The following is a 15,215-nucleotide window of genomic DNA, read 5'->3' on the forward strand; positions in this document are numbered from 1 at the left end:
TAGGCAGGTATAGCATTATAGCAAAAATGAACGCCGAACCAGCTTCCCTGCCGAATGCATCAACGGTTTACCGTAGACGCCGTAATGCTTCGGACAATCCGCGGTATATCCCCCTTCACGAAGCGGAATTAGCTAGGAAGAGGACGGGACATCATGCACGTATAAAATAAATAAAATAAGCGCAAATAAAAGCATCAAACGGGAAACTGATTCAGTGTTTTCTCTCATAAAAAAATATACATATAGGGCCACTGATCAAGTCAAAGTATTTGAAGAAGATATAAACGAATGCTTTTTGTCTGATTTATTCATTGTGAACAACGAAGCTGTAGGGCTTCCGAAACGTTAGTACGTTTTCATGAAACTTTGACTTGGTCAGTGACCCTGTATATTTTTTTATGCCACCATCTAATCAGACAGCATTTCGTAGAACTCTTGATTACAGTGGTTTCTCTCATTTGAGCTAAAGCTCGAAATTCGGTTCAGCAGCGTTGAGCCTCATCATTGTTCTTTTTCTTTTCGATTTTTAGTGAATGGAATGACGGAAACGCAGTGGCAAAACCCGATTCAACATTACATTTTCGTATTGAAGAAGCTTTACATGGCTGTTTCCTACTTGCCCATTCACCGAAAAAGTCCCCGGCAGCTACTGCGGCACGTTACCTTTACTATCATCACCGGAACACAACATTCGGAAAGAAAAAAAAAGAAACATGACTGAAACGCTGGTGATTATCTTCGGCCGCCCACTACATCATTTTTTCTCCTTTTCTTTGGAGCCTGCACTGCTTGCGCTATATAGGAACTTCAGTGGGAAGGTTGAAGAGGCATGCTTGTGCATGTTCAGGTTTTCAAGTTGCACTTGGCAAACTGTCGAAACATTTTATCTGTACCAGTAAAGTGGCAGAGAGTGCAAGTATGCGTGCAATTTCTGCTAGGGAGACGCTCTTTGAAATCATATTATATTAATTTATGCAGTGTTATAGTTCCGTGCCCTACTGTTCATTATATCGTAGAAAGGGGAAGATATTTTTTCCTCTTGCCACTGAAAAAAAAAAAAGTCTAAATTCCACACCCTCACAATATATGCTAACACCACGAACATCTGAAGATAGCTTTGTGGCGGAGCTAAGACGAGGAATAACCAGCTCCGACAGCGTTCGGGTTCGAACTGCTTTTGTTTTTGTTTTTTTCGCTGCTTGCACTGAGACGCTTAGTGCCAATTTCTTCTTTGTCCAGCGCCGTGCCGTTGTTTGTGATAAAAGCGCGGCGCGAGGGGCGCTCCAAGAGGGGCTTTATCCAAGACTACAAGCAACTACGACCCTGCCGACCATTTTTTTTTCCTCCCTCGGCTGCGGCGGTGAAGTCAAATTTATTCACACTTTTGTAACATTTGTTTTTCCTGTCCTGCCTAAGATATGGAAAATAAACAAACTGCAATGCAGTTGTGCTGATACCAGTAAATAAACTACACTTTAGCAACCGATGCATTCTTTATCATGTGTGCAGAGCGAAGCAGAATTTTAGTATTTCTTTTACCGTTTCTATCTTTGTTCTGAACTCGTAAAATCTTCATATCATGCAATAAATTTATGTGGCACGTAACCTCTTATCCTCATTTGATAATTTCCATAGCATCAAGTTTTATTTTTCCTTTGAGGGTTTGCATGATACCGACCCTCTAACGAGTGTAAGACTGACTCGATGATAAGAATGCAGAGATTTCGCGTTGTCTGGATGTACCTCTAGCTACTAGGTTGAAATTATGACAGCACTGTTCTTTGAATTGCTTATTCCGCTTAGTCGTTTCTGAGGAAGGAAAGAGGCCTCCTTTGTTCGTCGGTTTCCCCATGTTAGCGGCTATTCGCTTCTCGAGCGAGGCAGCCCCATGAGCAGAAAGATGCCTGCTTTTGCCAAACACAAGCATATATCATGTGTGTTACTAAAAAAGCTAGAAACGATAACGAAAGCCACTACTTGTACTGGACAAGAAGCACGTTTCGTTCGCCAGGGTACAGTGTTCATTGTAGCCGGGGCGCACCTCAGCTGCACGCGCGAGAGCCTTAGCTGGCAACGTTTCGGCACACAAACAGTATGACACACTTAATTCGAGGCGATAAATAAATATCAAAGCAAGCAAGTGTACATTTGTCAAGGGACCATTTTCAAGTAGCGCTACTGCGCATGCGCGAACCACCTGAGTGCGCCAAGCACCTGCACCTCAATTCGACCCGACCACTCGACCCGACTCGCCAGTGTTAACCTCTCTCGCCCGATGGAAAGGAAAGGGCAGAGGGAAAACGTAGAAGCACAATACCCTGTCGCAAATACCCCTCGATTCAGGGTGTTTGTGGCGCCATCCTCGTAATTTTTCTGAACTGCGACATTTTAGTGCACATAAAATTTCATAGATGGCGCTACCTACTACATTTACTATACGTGGCTCTGTTATTCCATTATTATTTCCTTTTTGTACACTTTGTAGTTGATAATTGTTAGCGGTTGAATAAAGGAACGAATACCTGAACCTTCAAGTTATATTCGCCAGAAACAAACAAGCCATGGAGCATTTCAATCATGCTTAAAATACTTCATGAAGAGCTCGCGCGCTTCAAGTGAACCACGAAAAAATTAGCTGAAATCACCCTGACAGTGCACATTCCTCGAGAGTCGTAGAACAAAACCGATGCTTATCCTCTGACAGCAAGGTGTAAAGTTTTTCCACGCGAAATTTTAGCACAGATAAAAGCTTATTACTTGAACAGTTTAGCATTTACTTTTAGCCATTTTACAAAAAATGCTAAGTTTGATCACAAATAACTTTTACACTAAATGAAGTAGACAGATGATATTTTCAGGAAAAAGCGAACTATGTATGACCTCCAACTGCGCAAAAAATCTCCGCAGCAGAATGCATATCTTGAAAGTTATTGTATGTATAATTACCTGTTTTATACACTTTTCACAGGCACGTGGCTAATAAACTATGCGATACACAGTAATAATAATGCTTAACTTTGTTTATTAACATCTAATCTGAAATCAACTCGAACGGTTTCTTTCTAGGTGCAAAAGATTTTGCACAATTTCGCTTTTCCGGAGACAAGTAGAGCTGAAAAGCCGTTTCTTACCTTTGTGTTTCCCTTTACAGCTTAAACATCGTTGCAGCTATTTATAAACCAAATGCACCACTAGAAAGGAGAGGAAATAAATTTTACAAATATATTAAAGTTACATTTATAAACTAAACGAGTGAGGCGCAGTGGGCGTATGAATATCACCAAAAATGTCGTCTCTTCCCCGCTGGAGTGGGACCGCCACCTTAAGGGGTCCCTCAGGAGCCCCACACTGCCATTTACGACACTGTTTTCCGGATGGCCGTGACAGTCTGAGCAGAATCTTGGGCCTCAGATTGGCCACCTAGCATGCTTTTTTGTGAGTACTTGTGTTTTGACTGAACTTCTGCTAAGACAAACAAATTCTCTGGTTCCTTCAAATTTTTTATATAGGGACTCTACTATAATTGCACACTGAGGTATTTGTATGAGGTAGTTTGCGAGTACCTGTTACTGCTTAGCTTTGGAAAGCACACATGTATTTACTCCTACAATGCCAGATTGCATGTGCCATATGTTACACCGTTCTTCAACTGAGTTATATCAGAGTTAAGAAGGCCGGCTGCCCACCTTTTCAATACCTTTCCACCGTCGCCAACATTCTTTCACTATAGTGTGGCCAGTCACACCGTTTCACATTCTGCAGTGCGTGTCACTGGCCTTAGGTTCGGTACAGCGCCATGCTGTCCTTATGCCTACTAATATTTTTCTTTCTTGCATCCATGTGCTTCCTGAGCTCTTAGAGTATGCTGTGGTGAAAACGTTTTTCACTAATTATTTAGAGTCATTCAATAAGGCAAACTTCCAGATAGTTTCAACATTTTACTTTGTTGGGGATGTGGCCATCACTTTATTCTTTTACTTGCTTTCCTTATTATTTATGTTTGTGAAAAACTGTATTTTTCTTTTCATGTACAGCAGCTGCCTATCTGGTGCATTACGTTTTCAAAACGTTCCTTTTTTCACCATACATAGTATGGTGCCATTGAACATCCCACATTCCGACGAGGCCAACGTGAACCTCATGCATTTTTGTGCTAGTGGGGCATTGATGCGCAGACAAAGCCAATACATGTTATGGAGTGGTGCCATGTGCTGCAAAAGGGATCCGAAAAGAAAAGCTGTTCAGCTATTTTTGTTGTCTTTTTTTTTCTTCTTCAAGGCATCTGCTATGTTGTCGCTATGTTGTTATATGGTTTGTATAGCCACTGCCCTACCTTTACTTCTAGTCCTCAGATGACCTCCTCTGAAAATGTTCTGGGGAGAACCCTGTGTTAAACAAGTCTGATGACTTTCTTGCATTGAGATTTTGTTCCTGCCAGAATATTACCTGGTTCATATGATACTGCTCACACTTATTGTCATGTACCTTGTGGTGCAAAAGGATTTTGCTTTGATGAAAACAGACATGGTACACTGTAGGACCAAATGATCTCACCTGTTTAAATGGGTCAACATGCAAGTTATTTCTTTGATGCATGATGTTGTTAGTGCATTCTGTTTTTGGGAAAACTTGTTGCCAATTTTTGCCAGTTTTTAAGAAAACTCCATGAAATTGCCTGGTGATCATGCTTGTTGTTGTCCATCATCGTCATCATCATATTATTATTTGCTTGGTTTTGCTTTCAGTATGCCCACCTTCCAGAAGGATCACTACATGGCAATTGTATATTTAAGGTCATGGTGAAAACTAAGGATAATGAATGTGCATCTGCTGATCTTTCTTTAGCAAGAGGACAGCAGGAGTCAAAGGTGGCTGGAAATATTCCACGAAATCATTTGTTCAGGTATGAACCTTCTCACTTGCGTTGGCACTGAAAAAAAGTTTCTGTGAGGCTTACGAATAAAAAAAGTAGAGACCAAACTTTAGTTTTGTGTTTATTCTTTGAAATGTGCAGCACATTAGAAAACATGGACAGCATTGTGGATTGTGCCAACAGCTGGTAAGTAATTTATAATTGAATTTTTTTTCTCTCATGCTCTTCTGGTTTCAACAGCTAAATGTCTGTGAGGTAAAATGAGGCATATAAAAAGTGCAATATGGTTGCTCCTTTTTGTTTAATTCACACTGACTCTTACACAAGCCTGTCTGATAATTTGCGTTCTCAAGAAATGAACTAGTTTTTGCATGATTCATGTGACATAAAATTGTTTTTTGTCACAGCCGTCATTTTCTGTTGAAACAAACTAAAGTGGCACGAGAAAAAAAAATTCTATTATAAATTACTCAGCTAGCTTAGAATTTCACATCTTGACTCATGCATACTAAGTCTTGCGCGCCATTCCAAAGAATGCACCATTCACGCAAAAGTTTGATGTCTTTGCGTCTTTAATGTCAAGCTTATTTCCTTGGTGCTTATGGGAGCGACATTAATGTGTTTGTATGATTGGTCTATTAAATGAAATAGACCTCTCTTTTGTAAATGATGAGACATCAAAAGAGTGTAACTTGATGTGTAGAATTGCCCACTTTCTCCTCTGAACTTGTCTTGCCTGTGTTGAGTGTTGCCTGCCACCTTTCTACTTATGATTAGAAACTCTTGGATTTACACTGCACCTGCAGCACCATGCTGATAGAATGTACATCTTTTGCCCAACTGGCTGGCAGTGATTCATTACAACCCATCAAAAGCCCCGCTGGGGTGGCGCAGTGGGTAGGGTGCTCGGCTACTGTGCCCATGGATGCGTGATTGAATCCCGGCCTCGGCGGCCGCTTTTTGATGCAGGCGAAAAGCAAGGCACTCGTGTGCTGTGCGATGTCAGCGCACTTTAAAGAACCCCAGGTGGTCGAAATTTCCGCAGTCGCGTCTCTCATAGCCCGAGCCGCTTTGGGACGTTAAACCCCACAATCCAAAACCAAACAACCCATAAAAAGATTTTGAAAAGGCTGGTGAATTCTATGAACCTTAAAACTCATTGGCTGGAGGTACTGTATATTATAGCCTTCTTGGTTGAAAAGATGGGTTGGTGTGAGGGCATAAAAGCATACACGCATTTTAGGACAGGTGAACTTGGGCCTGTCACATGGCTATCTAAGGTTGGCATAGGTGTGAATGATAATACAACAGCATGCGAGAGATGCTGTTGCATCCTCTATATGCAAGACCACTACACTTAAAAATCTATTGCTAAACTTGGTTGCAGGCCACAGGCTGAGCAGATTACTGTATAGTAAACGCTTGTTGAATTGGAACTCACTGGGACTGCGAACAGAGTTCGAATGAACCAGATATGTTTAATTAACTTAATGAAGCAAAATATTTAATTGCTAGAATGTGCTGCGCAGCCCCCGCTTTGTGCCATCGCCGCACTTTGTTTTGTAGCTTCCCACAGGAAGCTCACGACACGAGTGCAACTTAAAGCAATAATTTATAAGCATGTTACGTATGCCAGCAAAGATGAAAAACAGAATGACGTAACAGCCTGCCTTTCACACTTGAGTACGGCCCAAATGGCTTGCGCCAAGTCCGCGTGGTGTGTAGTTTTGGATTCTGCAGCATGCATGTTTCACAAAATATCATTGTTATTTTCTCTCACACTACCTACCGGTGCCCCAACTGAATGACCGCCAGCACAAATGGTCCAGGCAGACAGTAGAAACAAATAATGGAATAATAGAACTAATAGAAATAATAAAAGAACCAAATGAAGGCATTTGCATTTACGTTTGAAAGGTTTTGAATTCAAGGTGTTTCCCACTATAAAGCCGTAACTTTTGGACTTCGACATTTACTTGAACATTGTACTGGATGCACATATACATTTCATATGTTTGCATATTTTTATACTTTTACTTAGTTGTGATATTTCAGTTAGGTCTATAGTGTTTGTGTGGTGAGCAACCACATTGGGACATAATTATGTTTGAAATAAGAATGAGTAAATATTGACAATTATAGATGTGTAGTGTTCATATTTTACAGTTTTCATGCCTGTATATTCTACGCAGAGTTTAGTTTGTCTAATATTTGAGTTCCTGTAGCATATTGCTGTATGTTGATGTGCAAACTGTTTTTTGGTTGATGCCAGTAGTAATTTTGGGTAGAATTTGTTGACAAGTCAACTTATTGCCAGAAGCCAAGAATGCTTTCTATCACACTTTGACTAATGCTTGTTTTGCAACCTGCATACGAGCCAGCCATGTTGCTTTCAAATTTCTCAGCTATGAGATGCTTAGTGATGGGTCACCAAAGCTAACTGATCTGTCAGCTATGCAACCACATTAGTGGGCTGTGGTTAATGGGAATGTGAAATTTTAAAATATATGGGAGCTCAGTCAAGCAGCAGTTGCTTTTTGTTTTTCCTCTTCTTGAGAGAGACCACATGATATGCTGCGATTGCTGATTTTCTATATATAAATGCATGCCTGACAAAGTACTTGGGCAAGCGGGCAAGTATATCGTGGGGGTTACTATATGCAAATCTTGAAAACAGCCGCTGCACTGTCTGGAAACGCTGGCATGCAGTTTTGTCAAATCGTGTGGTGGCTCCGCTTTTGCGCAGCACTGTACGTGTTCTGGACTGGAGGGAACAAATGCAATAAAGTACATTTACTAGATGTATGTATGCCTGGTTCCTAATTATTTTTTTACCCTCATTTCTTCTTCTTTTCTGGCCCTTAGCTGTGAGCTTAGTGCTGCCCGCACCTGTGTTTTAGAGAAAGAGCTGAAGACGTGCAGGGAATTGCATGACTTGGAGCCCCACAATAAGTGTAAGTGACTGACATGTTATTCTTTGCACAGCTTATAAACCAGAATATTGCAGCCAGAATGATTGGCATTGCAGGTGGTCTAATTTATCTGGAACCCTTTACTTTGGCAGTGTCCATAGCCCATCTGTCGCTTTGGGAAGTTAAACTCGACAATTTACCATTAATTTGTGATCCTTTTGATTCCAAAGAAAGCAGTAATTTTCCTACTTGCTTTATACCATGCCTGCCATCACTCCCGAATCTTCTGTAAAACCTATGAATTTGGACCCATCTTTATGATTTTATAGGTCTTGCCTAAGTATTTATGGGGTAAAGTTTATTTGTGGAAAAATTTGCAGTTATATTTAAACGATGCCAATGCTGGTGGCGTTTTCTGCTGCCACGAGAGGGCAATATGTTGGGATAATCGTAAGCAGCTGCAGCGTTGATTTCTATTGTCTACCCAAGGAGTCCGAGTACGTATCTGGAACTCAATGGCCGCTTTCACAAATGTATTGCGATGTATTGTTATTTATACCTGTCACCTTGCCCGCAGTCTTTGGTATGCTTTTATTTGCGTATTCATCCTTTCGTGTAGGCCTGGCTTTATTTTTTGTTTTACTATAGCTGTCAAATTTGATGAAGTGCTACTGCAAGTGCAGTGTGATGACATGCTTGAAGCCTTGACACTACATTACAGTGTTTTTGAAACTGTACACTTCACAGTTGGACTGCTCCATATCGTCAAAGAAAAGAAGCAAGTTCAGCTTATACACCATGTATGCCTATGATGTGAAGTTTCATATGACAGCAGCATCAAGGATCACATTAACTCACGAGAAAACGTACTGGTGATGAAAGGGCACAAGAGTGGAACTTGTTACAAGTAAACCTACTTTGAACAAGTTTTTGAAGCACTCAAAGTTGGCAACACCAGTAAGCTTCCTCCTCAAGCTTCTTCAACCATCAGGAAAACTCTGCAGTCTTGTTGTAGATTGACGAGTACACCTTCAATGGGTCAAATTTATTTTGCAGCAGACTTAGAAAAAAAAAAAGTATCCTAATTACACCTCTCTGGTTTCGTGAATTTGTAAGTCTTCAGGTTGGAAGGTATGCTTTGTGCATAATAGGTTAGTAAAAAAGAATGTTACTGCTAGGAAATGTAAGCACATAGTTGAATTACAATTGCTCTTATAGTTAGTACTAGGTACTATCGGTAGCAAAAGCTTACGGGAGACGAGTTTCTGGAAAAGCATTTATTGTCGCTCTGCAGTTGAGCCCCTCTATACTGGGTGCGCGAGGTATTTGAGAAACTATTCCCTGTCGTCATGGGCAGAGTTTCTGGAAAAACATTTATTGTAGCTCTGCAGTTGAGCCCCTTTATACTGGGTGCGCGAGGTATTTGAGAAACTATTCTCTGTCGTAATGGGCACCAGCAGGCTCATCATATCAATCTAGGCATGATATTTGAGAAACTATTCCCTGTTGTCATGGGCACCAGCAGGCTCATCATATCAATCTAGGCAGTGACTTCTTGTTGAAACCATATCATTCATACTGCGCAATCTGTTTAAAGATGGAAGTGTATGGAAGTGTGCAAGTTGACACAGAAAATGAAACGGCATCCAATCCTTGTTGTCCTGGCTGCACACCACAGCCACTTGGAAATTGAAAACCTTTCTGAATGTAGCAAAATCTTTTGCTTACAAGGTGCAGGCAGAACTGATGTGCTCAGGCTGTGATGTGGCATCTGTGGCGACAAGGAAAAGTACAATCAGTGGTTACATGTTGTCAGAACACCTGATTAGCTTCAGTAGAAGTCAATGAGGGCATTGCAAATGAGCTTCAAGTTGCAGTGTCAACTGTCCGGCTCACTGTTCATGAGAACTTGAGGTGCCATTCCCATGTCATGAGGATGGGGCAATTCATGTCTGATAAGCTTGCTAAACAAGCTGAAGAAGCCTGAGGAGCCTGGGGGGCTTTGCGCAAGTGCCGATGAGGTGCCTACAGTGATGCACACAAAATTTTCGTTGATTGCGATGGTGTTAGCCGTTGTCAGCAATGAGGGTAACGTCATGCTGGCACACTTGTTCACAGAACTTTGCGTTAATGCCGCCACATGTATGGATATGCTTGCCACCATTGCAAAGCCTTGAATGGAGACTGTTCAGAAAAAAAAAAAAAAAAAAGACCTTATGATTTGGCTCCTACCCACACTGCCTGTGTCACCCAAAGGTGGTGGCTGACAACATCCATTACCATGTCACTCCAACTTGTCGTCATTGAGAGAAAGGTCAACAAACAGCCACATAACATGGAAGACTCGCTGAAGGCCTTCGTTGCTGATTCAGTGACCAACATCTCTGTGGACCATCTGATAATTGTATGCAGCCATTTCCGAAACATATTGAATCTGTTATCCTGCAGGGGGCACCTGTTAAAGCAGGTGTTTGTGTGTTTTGTGCGACACCACGGACCCCGAGCACCCATGTTTAGCTGTGCGTGGCATCGTCGTGTCTGGGGAAAAGGGGATCCTGGTGGTTGAGCCGATGCCGAGTGTTTGAACCTTTAAGGCCCCTCGGTAGAGGCAACACACCACTTTGGCCCACGCTTCCCATAGACGGCACCTCCAGCCTGACCCGGCCGGGGGAAATCGGCAGTCGCCTTTTCCTGTCCTCCACTCCATCTTTTACTTTCCTGTCTTCTTTCTTACAACTGTCCTGTCTCCTCCTCTTTTCTTGGATTTTTCATTTTCCAGGCGGCAAGGGTTAACCTTGTGTGGCTAACCACCCTGTGTTACGCCATATTTGATTATAATCAGGGTGTAAGGCTGGCGTGGGCTGGACTTTCTCAGAAGCTCCTGTCCCGTCCCCTTGTTTGGCTCGGTGTTGGGTGGCCACCACCCTGGCCAAACATCAACATTATTTTTAGGGCTTCTTTACTCTCACATGATCGATCCCGAAAAAGGGGTCACACCGACGAAACATCCAAATGCTTCCTGAAAAACCCAAACAGGTTCCCACATTTCATGTAGTGCACAATGACAATGCTGAGAAAACAGCTAGACAAATCTCACCTTTCATAGTGGCCAAGACACTGACAGAAGTAGTAGGTCAGGGTTACAACGTGAAGAAACTTCCGAACGGAGATCTTCTATTGGAAATCTTCTATAATCATCAGCATGAAAAACTGTCCACATTGAAGTCTTTTGGTGAAATCCCAGTGACTATCAGTCCACACCGTTCTGTGAACACTGTCCGCGGAGTTATCTCTGACGATGACCTCAGACCCCTGACTGAAGAGGAACTTCTAGAAGGCCTCAAAGACCAAAACGTAACAGATGTCTATCGAATAAAAATGAGGCGTGATGACAAAGAGATTCTGACCAGGCACCTGCATTTGCACAAAACATCCTCCTCGAATCAGTCGAAATAGGCTATGTGAAACTTCAACTCAGGAATTATATTCCAAATCCTCGCCGCTGCTTCAAGTGCCAACGCTATGGTCACGGCTCCCAGACCTGCCGCGGCCAGCCGAGATGTGAAAAATGTGCTTCCCATGAACACGATTCCCAGAAATGTGAGGTTCAGCCACATTTGTTTGCCAACTATGAGGGTAGTCATCCTGCCTATTCACGCACATGCCCAATATGGAAACAGGAAAAGGAAATCATTACCATCAAGGTCAAAGAAAACATAACTTTCCGGGAAGCACAAAATCGTTTTCTGTCAAAAAAAAACCTGCCTATTCTGTTATGGCACAACAGGGCACTGAGTCACAACAGACTCTGGCACCTGCCCAGGTTTCACACCGTGAACCGGGAGCAGGGCCATCCGTGCCCTTGGTGGCTGCGGACAGCGCTGTGCCACCACCAGAAAAACAGGCTGCGCAGACCCTCAGGTCAGCCGGCCTCAAGGCCTCTCACCACGCGGTGAGGGGAAACACAAACGTACCTGTGCAGTCCCCACGGGCGTCCAGCGTGTCAGAAGACGCGATGGACACAAGCCAAGGCAGTCCTGTGCCGTCGACGTCAGACGGACGGCGCAGCTCATTGGATCGACAAAAAAGAGATAAGCCCTGAATCAGAGGGCCCGAAAACAAAACTTAGCTTTCTCTACTCATTTAACACAAAATGGCTTTTATGCAATGGAACTGCAGAGGACTTGTAACTAATATGAATGACATAAAATACTTATTGGCCACTCACTCACCACTAGCCTTGTGTTTGCAAGAAACAAATTTAGGTCCCGAACGTAAGAACATACTCAAAAACTATACAACCTTCCGTCGCGACCGAGAGCAGGCTCTCAGGCGTTCAGGTGGCGTGGCCGTCATAGTAAAAAATGGAGTAGCAGTTCGAGAACACAAACTTAAAATTAAGTTTGAAGTTATAGCAGTGACCTTACAGGCCTTTAAAACTATAACTGTGTGCTGCATATACTTAGAGCCACACCTTAAATTTAGTATTCATGAATTAGAAGATCTTTTAAAGCAGCTTCCAGAGCCGTTTTTAATAGTAGGAGATTTTAATGCTCATTCCATCCTTTGGGGCAGTAGAAAAACAGATACGAGGGGCGAAATCATAGAGGATTGTATAATATGTAATAATATCTGTCTCCTTAGCACCGGGAAACCAACCTACTGTTTATCTAGTTCAGGAAAAATGAGCTGTATTGATTTATCCCTCAGCTTACCCTCTATTTTTACAGATTTTAAATGGGACGTTTTAGATAATCCATACGGAAGTGATCACTTACCTATACTAATCAGCTTAACATCTTCACCACAAATCATCCCATCCAAGCCGCGACGCTGGAAGCTGCATTTAGCCAATTGGGCACTGTTTCGAGAGAAGGCCAGCCTAGAAAAAATTACTTCAGATAAATATAATATAGATGCATTAAATGATGCTTACACAAATTGTATCCTTACTGCAGCGCACATATCAATTCCTCAGTCCTCTGGAGTGGTGAAACAAAATCACAAAGTCTGGTATTCAAAAGAATGTAAACAAGCAAAAAAAGAACAAAACAAAACATGGGGAATTTTTCGCAAGTACCCAACACAGGACAATTTCGTAAAGTTTAAAAAAGCAAGAGCCAAAGCCCGCTACATCCGCCACCGTGCCGAAAAAGCCTCCTGGCAGAATTATGTAACTTCAATAAACAGCTCAACAACATCAAAACAAATGTGGGAACAGGTTAGAAAGCTAAATAGCAGCTACTCTCCATTTACCATTCCCCTCCTAACAGCCCCCGGAGTACAGACAGCTATATAAGAACAGGCCGACGTTTTAGGTGAATACTTTTCTGCAGTTTCCAGTTCATCACACTACACTCAAACATTCCTAAAATACAAAAACACAGCAGAGAAACAAAAACTCCCTACAAGTAGTGGTATGAAAGAACCGTATAATAGCTTAATTGCACTTCAAGAAATAAAGAATGTCCTAGCTGCCAGTAAACAAACTGCACCTGGTCCTGACCAAATTCACTACGAAATGCTCGCCCACCTATCCGAACCTGCTATAGAGGCACTATTAAAATTTTTAACAAAATATGGGTCCTAGGAAAATTGCCAGAGGCGTGGAAAAAAGCTGTTGTCGTACCATTTTTGAAACCCGGAAAGGAGCCGACATCTCCTGATAGTTATAGGCCCATTGCTCTCACCAGCTGTTTAGCAAAATCCTTTGAAAGTGTTTTAAACATCAGACTAACTTTTGTTTTAGAATCTTATGAACTTTTAAAATTCATCAGTGTGGTTTTAAAAAGGATGCTCAACTACTGACCATCTCGTGCGTCTCGAAAACACTATCAGGGAGGCTTTTATACACCGACAGCATTGCCTTGCCGTTTTCTTTGACCTTGAGGAGGCATTTGATACAACGTGAAGGTTTGGGATATTACGCGACCTGGCAGATTTAGGCATATATGGCAGAATGCTAAAGGTTTTAAGTGACTTTCTGTCACTTCGTTTGTTTCAAGTACGTCTTGGGACCACTTTGTCAAGAACCTTTCTGCAGGAGAATGGTGTGCCGCAAGGGTGCATTTTAAGCACCACACTATTCGTTGTAAAAATGAATACGATTAGTAAAGTAATACCAAATTCCATAATGTATTCACTTTATGTGGACGACCTTCAAATAGCCTACACATCATGCAACATGTCCACATGTGAGAGACAGATCTAATTAACAATAAATAACCTAACAAAATGGGCCAGTGAAAATGGGTTTAAATTTTCTCCGCAGAAGACAGCGGCAGTTATGTTCTCGCTCAAACGAAGCATACAGCCCAATCCTACCTTACACCTAAATGAAATCAAATTGCCCGTAAACAATAACCATAAATTCTTGGGCATTACCTTTGACAAAAAAGTCACTTTTCTCCCCCACATACAAGCACTAAAGAAGAAAGCCTCCAAATCCCTAATCATCCTAAAAGTCCTTTCACACAAACATTGGGGATCTGATAGGGCATGCCTTTTGCATATATATCTCTCTGTTGTACACTCCTCCGTGGACTATGGAAGCATAGTTTATGGATCAGCTAGGCATTCATATTGTAATACCCCTTCAATGGGGCCTTTGAGGTTGAAATAAATAAATAAATAAATTAGATCCAGTGCATAACTTAGGCCTCCGCCTTGCTTGTGGTGCATACAGAACGTCTCCTGTGCATAGCCTCTATGTGGAAATTAACGAGCCTTCACTGAAAGATAGACGAGCTTTACTTACATGCGCATATGTCCTCAGAATAAAGTCACAGAAAAAACACCTGTGTTATTCAATAGTCACAGCTTGCCCCCTCCAGAGTCATTTTCACAAATAGGCATCAGTCAGCGATGCCATTGATAATGCGGCTTGAAGAGATATGTTACAAACTCCATATTCTGGACACATTGCCGGATATCGCTCAAAACGACAGTCCTCTACCGCCATGGTACAATCTTCCCACAATCTGTGATCTCACTCTCACACAGTTTCCAAAGACTAAAACCCCACAGGAGCACATTATTCAGGAATTCCTTAAACTTCAGGAAGAATACAGAAGCTTCACAGAGTTCTATGCCGATGGATCGAAAACAGCTGTGTACACGGGAAGTGCAGTCGTGCGAGGAGATTCCGAGGAAATAAGACTTCCACACTGCGCATCTATTTTCGCTGCTGAATCTCGCGCCATTTTTGTTGCCGTAGAGAAAATAATAAAAGAGAATGTTACAAACAGCATTATTTACACAGACTCCTTAGCCGTCCTCACAGCTCTATATCCAAGAAATGCAGCCGCTCCTTTACTCGGAGACATAATACACAGTATAACAACAGCCATTGCTCGAGGATATAACATAAAATTTTGTTGGGTTCCTAGTCACATGGGCATTAAAGGCAAGGAGAGAGCAGACACATGTGC

General features: G+C 42.1%; 1 protein-coding gene across 4 annotated transcripts in view; it reads left to right on the plus strand.

The window, feature by feature from the left end:
* LOC146205092 (geranylgeranyl transferase type-2 subunit alpha-like) overlaps window positions 1-15,215 on the plus strand; it is an 83,657-nt gene that overhangs the window by 53,421 nt on the left and 15,021 nt on the right. For 2 of the 4 annotated variants that reach the window (XM_084589779.1, XM_084589781.1), the window contains exons 9-11: window positions 4,746-4,903; window positions 5,015-5,059; window positions 7,739-7,827. In XM_084589779.1, the coding sequence (XP_084445905.1) occupies window positions 4,746-4,903; window positions 5,015-5,059; window positions 7,739-7,827 (292 nt within the window). Of the gene's footprint in view, window positions 1-4,745; window positions 4,904-5,014; window positions 5,060-7,738; window positions 7,828-8,532; window positions 8,754-15,215 lie in introns of those variants that run through there. The other 2 variants (XM_084589783.1, XM_084589780.1) reach the window with 2 other exon arrangements.

The sequence above is a fragment of the Amblyomma maculatum genome, chromosome 1, assembly GCF_055883805.1.
Source record: "Amblyomma maculatum isolate TAMU_Amacu chromosome 1, ASM5588380v1, whole genome shotgun sequence".
In the NCBI taxonomy this organism is placed as follows: domain Eukaryota; kingdom Metazoa; phylum Arthropoda; class Arachnida; order Ixodida; family Ixodidae; genus Amblyomma; species Amblyomma maculatum.